This window comes from Manis pentadactyla, chromosome 17 (genome assembly GCF_030020395.1).
Source record: "Manis pentadactyla isolate mManPen7 chromosome 17, mManPen7.hap1, whole genome shotgun sequence".
NCBI lineage: Eukaryota > Metazoa > Chordata > Mammalia > Pholidota > Manidae > Manis > Manis pentadactyla.
Window position 1 is genome coordinate 14,184,914 of NC_080035.1, and position 10,136 is coordinate 14,195,049.

The 10,136-nt window shown below is 42.6% G+C and overlaps 1 protein-coding gene and 1 long non-coding RNA gene across 3 annotated transcripts in view; both read right to left on the reverse strand.

The window, feature by feature from the left end:
• DGKH (diacylglycerol kinase eta) overlaps positions 1-5,862 on the reverse strand; it is a 200,060-nt gene extending 194,198 nt beyond the window's left edge. The window contains exon 1 of the mRNA XM_036932386.2: positions 5,657-5,862. Coding sequence (XP_036788281.2) covers positions 5,657-5,716 — 60 coding nt within the window. The 5' untranslated portion in view covers positions 5,717-5,862. The remainder of the gene's footprint in view (positions 1-5,656) is intronic.
• On the reverse strand, positions 4,344-5,647 carry LOC118935792 (uncharacterized). Of its 2 annotated transcripts, none has more exons than XR_008994573.1 (3): positions 5,374-5,647; positions 5,077-5,137; positions 4,344-4,936 (listed from the first exon to the last, which is right to left on the reverse strand). It is a non-coding gene; the product is annotated as an uncharacterized LOC118935792 (long non-coding RNA). The 2 variants fall into 2 exon arrangements; XR_008994572.1 differs by having other exon boundaries at positions 5,072-5,137.
• Positions 5,863-10,136: the final 4,274 nt, after the last annotated feature.

The following is a 10,136-nucleotide window of genomic DNA, read 5'->3' on the forward strand; positions in this document are numbered from 1 at the left end:
CAGCAGGTCGTACCGACTCAGCGTCAAAGAACTCTTGTAGGTGTGGGAGGGCTTGGGGGAAAAGATTGTAAAATGACAGATTTCCTCCCAACTGGTGTCCGCTACCTTTTTAAGTAGGGCAAAAAGTCCCTGCTAGACTGGACCTCCTCACGCTTCAGTAAGGCATTCAGTCCCCTTCTCGTGTTCATGCCCTTCAGAACCCACTCGTATTTTTTCAGTTGATATGTATGACCTTTGAGGGTCATCCAAATCAAGATGCTATTGGGTTTTTTTTAGTTTGCAATCTTAATCTCAACAATAATTTGCCGTATCAGAACTACCAGTTCTAAGAGGCTTTAAAAAACAATATGCAATCCCAACACTATATATCCACTTTGTTGATTAAATTCATTAAAATGTAAAATGTGCTGGTTAGTTTGAATCTCCAAAGACAGGAGATTGCAGCCATGTGATACTGATAGAGGTTACTTCTCCAGCTTCATTTGTCTTCTTTAGGAAGAGAAGGAGTTGGACAAAATTAACTTTAAGAGTTCTTAAGGCCCTGTAATTGTCCTGTAATTCTATATCTACAAATAACATAACCACTGTGAAGAGAATTATTGACGAGAAAAATAATCAAAATAATGGCCTTTAGCCCAGTTTAACTATTCGGCACTGACAAGTCCAATGGTTTGGCAGTGTAGACAAGAACACCTGGCAAAGGGACCTTTTAAAGAACGAACCTAGTTTAGACCTCTCTTTTACTGCAAATAAATGGAGGCCCAAAATCCAGGGCTGGGACCAAAGTCAAAACCATGTGATTACTATCCTAATGTTCTATTCACTTTACCACATACAACAAAGTTAGTCAATTATCGTATGCTTCTATTCACACTTAAGGCTTTCAAGTTTTATAGAGTAACATTTTCCAGAATCCAGGCAGACTGAAGGAAGGGTTTAACGCCCATGTCTATTCTGTGATCTTAAGAAAACTGAATACATTTATCACTCTGATTCAATAAGACTGCTTCAACACAGTTTAAAAGAGCTTCATGTACAAGAGCTGAGCAAATAGATCCTCAAAGTAAAGGTATTAATTACTTCATAAAAATTAACCTTATAGTTACACCTGCTCTTCAAAAACTCCATAGCAATTCCAAAACTTGGTAGCTACTTGGAAAGCGTAGCCAGTCTTAGACAGCTCATGCTAAATAAATGATCCCTGCTCTAAAATTTCTCTGGCACATAGAATGCTCAGAGTAAAAATACTGTGTAGGCAAATGAAGGAATGCCACTTCATTTCCCACAAAGGCAGCTCATGAAAAACCCTCTTTCCCTCAATTATCTCTTCTGAGGAGACTATTTCAAGTAATCCCTAATTTAAGGTACCTGATCACTAGTTTCTTCTCAGATCTTATCTGTAAATTAAAAATTTCCAGATGAATATTCAATCTGTATATTATATATCTGAAATGCTCTTCACTTCCCTTAAAAATAGCATAGCAATGTCCAACAGCTCAATATTCTTCAACCATCTTACTGTAGCTCAAAATGGCAACTAAAATTTCAAATATGTGGTATACAACATTATTTCTTTGATTTACAAGATTTCCTTGGCTTTTCCTTACTTGGTGTTTTCAAATTTCCAAGTAATTTCTTACACCTGTCTTAGATTATTTCCTTTATTATTGTTACTTTGAAATCTTTCTTTGGAACATACATATCACAAACACACTATTAAAAACTTGAACATAAGCCACATAGACATTGTACTCAGGATGAAACGGAAATAGAAGTTACCATTAAATTAGCTTTCTACTTATAGGGGTTCCTGTTCTATTAAAAAAAAAATTATTATACTGAAGATGTATAAATCACAGCCTATTATTCTAATACCAATTTTATGAAAACTGGTATATTGTTATTAAATCATATTATCATTGATCAATACTCATAACAAAAAAAGCTAAACTTCTTTATGTAACTTTTAAATCCCCTGTGTTCTATTGTTTTACATTAAATATTATATAACATGTAGAAATCTACATTTATATCCTGAAGAATCCAAGCAGGCACTTTCAAAACTGTCTTATCCCAGGACTCACATTTCTAATCAATGGGAACCATGCAAAGATCACTGCAAGTTTAAAAAGAACAGGCCTGCTTGCATTCAAACTTTAGAACTACTTCCAAAATATACCGTTACCTCTTTAGAACTTAACATTCAAAACTTTATGAAAATTTTTTTGTTACCTTAACTGAAAAGACTTTGAGATTAATCGTGATACCAACTGCATGCACACATGGTCATACCCTGCACCTAAGCAATAATCTTTTGTCATCTAGATCTTATGTATACAATGCTTATAACCTCTCATATTCTGACCCTTTTTCCTTGGAAACACTTCCCTTCCTAATCTTCCATGAGTGCTGAAGTTTCATCAAAGCCAACTAGATAAAAATTATGTGGAAATAAAAACAAATTTTAGTAAGATGTACCCTAGTATCATTCCTCTAAGAACTACTTTGTAAAATACACCTACACCTTTAAAATTTTGGCTAGAATTCAAACTATCCATTTTCCCCTCAAGATGTTATCTATGAGTAAGTGGTCATAGGTAAATATCTTCCTGCCCACCTTTTCCCACCAAAATATTTTTAATTGATTAGAAATTTAGGTAATGCCTCTATTTCCACTGATTTGATTATATTCCAAAGCAAGCATTAAAGGACATACACAGTAACCTGAATGCTAACATTTATCTTCTTTTAAGCCCAATGCCCTAACTGGAGTAATAATAAGGCTGACAGTTTATTTAAATGCTCTCACTTAACTAAATAACTTCATTTCATTTCCAAATACAAAGGATGTCATTAAGTCCAGAAGCTGTCTCTCAGATCCAGACATGGGTGGGTGTACTTCAAGTCATAAGTGTTTTCTTAACTATTCAGCACTGATTCCTTAAATTATGTTACTTTTCTGTTTGAATAGTTCCATGTAGAATCATGTTCTAGGTTCCATCAAAAACACTAAGGAGACCAAATCTTCAATACATGCTGTTACATACAATAAGGGATAATGCAACAGGATCTGTGTAATGTGAATATTGCCTGTTCAATATTGAATATGCCTTTTCATAAATATAAATGAATATACTATTATGGTAAAGTATTAAAATTGCCTATATTTAAATTCAAAAAGCAGATTTCAAATAAATGCAAAATGAAGTCTTAAGTCAGAGACGAGGTTCTCAACCCAAGTTCTTTGAGGGTCCCCAGATTGGGTTCTAGGAATTCTGTGATTCTCTTGAGATTTTATTATTAAACATTTTTATTAAAACTAAATATTTTAAGAAAGTATGCTGTGAGGATTTAAGGATTTGTCTTTGTTGTTAACTGCTATATCCAACAGTCCTAGAATATAGTAGGTGTGGATAAAATCTGTTGAGTAAATAAAAAGGCCTTCAGTGTTTATGTACGTATGTATACGTATGTTGCATAGGCATATTTTGGGGAGTGAGTCCATAGCTTTGATTAGATTCTTAAAGGGGTCATTGACCCAAGAGAAGTTCAAGAATCCCTGAATTTTGGTGAAATTTTGTGTCCCTTCATACAATTAGATTAAGTTCATAGTTCTTTCTTTCACTCCAAAGTTCTGAAATAATTAAAATTTAAATACTTTTTTCCCTAATTTATCTTTTCTTTTTTCTTTATATGCCACTTCCAATAATTTGGTTAACTTATCTTAAATGAGAATTCTCAAGACTTTGCGATTATTCACATGTGGCCACAGAGTTTCAAATAAAATCACTTTGTCAAAAGTATTATTTTATGCCAATACCTGAGATCTCTTCAGACTTTTTTTTTTTTTGGGCTATCTGAATGTAAACTATTAACATATATGAAACTGACATTCTGTTCAGTTAAGAATATATGTCCTGTGAGGATTGAAGGATTTGTGTCTGTTTTGTAACTGCTATATCCAACACTCCTAGAACTTATTAGGTGCTGGATGAACCAGCTGTTGAGTAAAATAAAAAAGCTTTCAGTGTTTAAAGAAAATAGGCCTAATTTTTTTAGGAGAGTTCCGGGGTCTGGATAAAATGTCACAATTCATTTACACATTTCTGTTAGGACTATAGTTTTAAGGGCCAATAAATGAGCATTTTCATTTTTGTCACTTAAGTGAAACAAAAAATTAAAATTTTTCTCTATTTTTCTAGGCACAAAGTAGATGTGGCATCAGCACCCTTAAGTAAAATACATATAACAGGTATTTTTCATTGTGACTGGTGTTGGCTGAAAGTCTCTGGGTTCAAAAGGGGCTTCCTATAGAAAAGGTTAAAGGTAACAATGAAACAAAAACAGATCACTGATTTTACTTCTCAATGATCCTTGATTTAGACTTCAAAACTGAATTGTATTTTTAATTTCAAGAATAATTTAATCCCCAGCGATAACCACAATCAAAGAAGTACGAGCAGATGGGTAACCTAACAACATGTTCACATTTACAAAAAGCAAAGGCAGCTTGCAGGTACAGACGGATCTAAGTCGAAGGACACTTCTAAAAAGGTCGGGAAACAGGAGGCAGAGAAAAGTACTTGGGCAAAGGAGCTGGGAGTTTACATATTAGAAAAGAAAAAGGAGAACCAAGCGTAGCACCTGACCTAGAAGCTCTGAACAGACACGGGGGCCAGCCCGAGCAGACATGCGGAGTCCCTGGGAAAAAAGCAACGGAACACCTCGAACAGAAGACGCGTGAGGCCAGAAATTTTGGACGAGGCTTTTCAAACAGGTTCAAGAATTTCAACAATGACGAAGTAGCATCGAGGGAGGGCGTGAGGAGCCCAAACGCGATGCCAGGGAATGGCAGCCCACACCGGACTGCAGAGCTCTGCGTGAGATGGGGATCCGGGGCAGACTCCCCGGCGGGATGTGCGATGGTTCTGACTGCCTGAGTTGGAAGAAAGAAGTTTGGAGGAGTTTGAGGAAACAAATCCAAAGGCAACCCCCACACACACCCCGGTCTCCTCCTCATCTTCACGCACCCAATACCCACGCACATGCTCCTCTAGGTTCCTAAAATTACCCAACCTCCGCGTTGCATGTGCAGCAAAATCTTAGGCGAAATCGAGGTTAGCTTCCCGCTTCATCCCTGGCAAGAAAAACACAAACCCTTGAACCCTAAAAAAAGCCCGGGGCTTTAGCTGCGGGCAGGAGTGGGAGGCGTGGTCCCGGGCTTCGAGCGGCGCTCAGCCTCCCAGCCGGAGGTCCTCAGGAACCTGCGCGCCCAGGTGCCTGCCGGGGCGCGCCCTCGGGAGGGAAGACCGGTCCCCTCCGAGCGCAGCACGCGGACCCCACGGTCGGAGTTCCTCCTCTCCCCTTTCCTACCCCGACGCCCTGAAATCAAGTAAAAAGTTGAGAAGTCGATGAAGCGAAGCAAACGATCCTCCCAGGGCCGTCGTGAGGTCCGGCCGCTCGGGGAGAGCCTCGGCTGGCCGGACAAAGGCGCTCCGGGCGGCGAGCGAGGAGGAGCCCAGGCGGCGGAGGAAGCGCTGCCCCGGCTGGGAAGCAGCTGGGAACCTCATCCCGGGCCATTTCCTGAACGGAACCCGGCCCGGGAGGGGGAAGCAGAGGAGCAGTGGGAGGGGGTGCGCGCGGGCGCGGTACCCACCGGTTCCTCCCAGGCCGGGCTGCGGGCGCCGGGCGCGGGGCGCACGTGCTGCGGCTCCATCGCGCCGGCCCGCACCCGCCGGCCGCCGGGGCGCGGGGACCCGGGCCCCCGCCGCGGCCGGGGCCGCTGGATGCGCTTCCCTCGCCGCGGTCCTCTCGGCCGCCGCCGCCGCCGCCCGGCTCCCGCCCGGGGCCAGCCACCGGCCCTCCCGCCGGCTCCGGCTTCCGCCGCGTTGCGCTCTCCCGCCCCCGCGCCGGTCCCTTCCTCCTCCACCTCCTCCTCCTCCTCCTCGGTCCAGCTCCGAGCGGTCCGCTCCCCGCCGCCGCCGCCGCCGCCTCCCACGGCCGCAGAATCCGCCCCTCGCTCCTTCCTCCGCCCACGGCTCCCTCCCCTTTTCCTCCCCGCTTCGCGCCCCTCCCCCCGCCGCCCCCTCCTCCCGGCGGGCGGCCCGGGACGCACGTGACCCCCCTGTCAGGCCTTATAAGGCGCGGAACCGAAAGCGGCCGCGGGGTGGTCACGGGCACCGGGCGGCTGGGGGCACTGGAGCGGCCTCCCCCGGGGCCGGGCGCGCCGGGAGCGGCGGGGGAAGCCCGGGCTGGGCCGGCGCACGCTCCGGCGACCGGAGCGGCGGTGGCCGGGAGTCCCGGGAGACTCCTCCCAGCGCCCCTCTCCCTGTCTCCCTCTCCCGGTGCCTGCAGCCCGCGCCCGCCTCCCTCCAAACGTTGGCTGCCCGCACTACAGGCACCTCCCCTCCTTTGGGCGCTGAGGCTTGAACGAAATCACCCTGGACAGTAACCGACTTGAACAGAGCAAGGGAGATACTGCACTCCAGAGCCGCTCCGACAGCCACGCCGAGAATGGCTTATTCTTTGTGATGTTAAAAAGCTTGCAGACGGGTGACCATCTGCAAGAGGGGTTAAGCTTGAGAGAGTCCTTGTTTAATTCAGTTTTAATGATTAACGGTTTCGTGGAAAGAAAACTGTCCAAGGAGTCGATCTGCCTTCCAATACGAGCATTACATTCAAATTAGGGAAATGGACTGGTTCGGAGCGAACGCTCAATAAATAGCAAGTCACCTCCTCCAGCCCTTTGAAAACAACGTTTCAAATGGCATTTCCGATCATCTTTGTGGCATCAAAGTCGGCTTCCATCTAGTTTCAATCCAAAAATGGCTTTTCACAGGTTATTCCCTCTCCTGGACTCTTAGGCCCCTTCTACCAGCATCTTCCTACCGCCCTTAATTATGTCAAACACATTCACACATTTTAAACAAGCCGAAAAATTAAAAACACTTACTTGATCCAGTCTGCCTCCATTCCCCACCTCCTCACAGCCAAACGCCTGAGGGTGATAAACGCTTGTTCTTATTCCCCGCAAACCAAACTTCCACCCAGGCAACTCTGCCAAAGACCACCTGTGGCTTTGAAAATTCCCTAACCCACTGGGTTGTTACTGTTTATTTTCCAATTCTTTTCTTACTTAACCTATCTGCGGCATTTGTAACTGGGGACCAGACTTATCTTTGAAACTATTCCTTCCACTGGCCCCTATGACACTTCAGCATCCAAATTCTCTAACCATTTCTCGCTCAGCCCATTTGCCACCTCCTACATGTTGGAGAGCCTCAGTTCTGCCTTTGGTCTGTTGCTAAAGCTGCCTGGTCTATCCAGACCCACCCATGTCTTTACTACCAAGAGGTGCCGATAGTTCACAAACATCCATTCCTATCCCAGATCTCCAGGTCTGTAAAGCCAACTTCTTACCAAAAATTTCTACCCAGATGTCCCGCAGGCCTTAAATTCAGCTTGACTAAAACAGAAGTTAACTTTCCTGTCAGCTGACTTTTTTTCCCTCTAGTCATGCTCGCTCAGTAAATATCTCCACAACCAACCTAACACAAAAGAGAAATAGGAAAATTGTTCCAGGCTCCTCCTTCTCCCTGTCATTGTCCCCCTCCATTGCACGAGACATTCTTATCACCTTGCCTCCATTTCACTTTTCTTCCCTGGCTTCAGGTCCTTTGTTTCAAGCCCCTGAAACATTGCATTACTTTCCTTATGAGCCTCACTGCCTCTAAACTGGTGGCACCTCCTCCCCTGCCATCTCTCACACTGTGGCCAAAGGAAGCCTTCTGAAATACAAAATTGAGCAAGTCATTACCTAGACAAGTCCTTCAAATTGCTCCCCATTACCTTTAGGGTGAAGACCCAATACCTTAGTCACTATCTATTTCTCCAGTCCCATCAGTCCACTCTTGAGTTCCTCACATGCAGTTCCCTATCAGGCCACTTATTTTTCTGCTGTGCGCTCTCATGGAATGGCCTTCCTCTTATTCAGCCTGCCCAAACACCTGCTCATCTTTCAAGATTCAATCTAAGAGTCACTGTTCTTATGACATCTTTTGACCCTGCTCTACATTAGAACTGGCCACTCTCTAGACTTCTTGCCAAACTCACCCCCATCATAATGCCTTGGAAGACTTTATTAAACTCATTTTTAATATATAATTTCTCTGATGACAAGTACTATGACAGACTTACTTCTATGCTACTTCTCAGTACAATTTCTGACACATAGTAGGTACTCATTAGATGTCACACGAATTATATGATAGACTTTGAGTTACTATGTTTTTATGGTTACAGAAAATCATCTTCCCACACATCATCTTTTTTTTTTTTTTTAATTATTACTTTTTATTGAAGGGTAGTTGACGCACAGTATTACATTACATTAGTTTCAAGTGTACAACACAGTGATAAAACATTTATATACATAATTCTAGGTTCCAGCTATCCCCCTACCAGGCTGTTACAATATCTTGACTATATTCCTTATGCTATACATTACATCCCGGTTACTAATTTATTTTACCATTGGAAGTCTGTCCTTTTTTATTTATTTATTTTTTTAAAAAATTAATTAATTAATTCGTTTATTTATTTATTTATTTTTTTGTGAGGGCATCTCTCATATTTATTGATCAAATGGTTGTTAACGACAATAAAATTCTGTATAGGGGAGTCAATGCTCAATGCACAATCATTAATACACCCCACGCCTAATTTTCGTCAGTCTCCAATCTTCTGAGGCATAACAAACAAGTTCTTACATGGAGAACAAATTCTTACATAATGAATAAGTTACATAGTGAACAGTACAAGGGCAGTCATCACAGAAACTTTCGGTTTTGCTCATGCATTATGAACTATAAACAGTCAGTTCAAATATGAATACTCATTTGGTTTTTATACTTGATTTATATGTGGATACCACATTTCTCTCTTTATTATTATCATTTTTAATAAAATGCTGAAGTGGTAGGTAGATACAAGATAAAGGTAGAAAACATAGTTTAGTGTTGTAAGAGAGCAAATGTAGATGATCAGGTGTGTGCCTGTAGACTATGTGTTAATCCAAGCTAGACATGGGCAATAAAACATCCACGTATGCAGAAGATTTCTCTCAGAATGGGGGGGTGAGGTTCTAACCCTCACCTCTGTTGATCCCCAATTTCTCACCTGATGGCCCCCCTGCGACTGTGCCTGTCTTAGGTTGTTCCTCCCTTGAGGAATCTTACCCGTCTCTGGCTAACCAGTCATCTTCCGGGGCCATACAGGGAAATATAAAGTTGGTAAGTGAGAGAGAAGCCTTACTGTTTGAAAAGGTTAGCTTTTTACTTCTTTGCATATTTATGCCCTGTGGCTTCTATGCCCAGCATTTGTCTTGAGGTATCTTTACCACTTGGAAGAATTATGATACTCGGTAACTTTGATATGAGGCACGAATTCTATTTAAGGGTTGCAATTAGGAAGGAAGAAGAAAAGCTATAGAAGTAGCAGGCGGAAGAAAACATGGGAAGATTGATTATTTCTTTGACATATCTTCTTGTAGAGTACCTTCAGCATGTATAGGTTTTAAACTACTAATTAAATTGCGCACACACATTAACATAATAGGAGTATAGTTACATAACCAAAGCATCCCTGTAATAACCAGCCATCTGCAGTGAAACCAAGAAAACCAGTTAGGCACCTTAGGCATTTGTGAAAACTTATCTATGATATGGTGGATATTGTCCAACTGAACTTGAACAGTCTGAGAGAAATCAGACAAATTAAAACAACCCATTCCTGGGGAATGTTCACATCCCTTATGTTCTTTTAACAGTAAATAGTCTGTGGTTGTAAGATTTTTGGAGTGCTACAATTTGCACTTCTCCTAATTCTTGGTTGAGTTCCAACAGTATAGATCCAGTCAAATTTGTTGTTTTACTGTATGCACAGGCCAGCTTAGATATCTCCTTCCTCATTCCCATGGCAAGTCCAGGAACTGGTGGGATGAGTGCATCTACAGCTGTAGCAGTACGTGGATCGTTGTTGGGGTTTTTTGATGATCATCTTCTGGCATGAGTCTTCCAGAGAGTGCTGATGTTGGAAGTTCTCTTTCATATCGTATCTTAGTTCATTTTCGGGGTAGC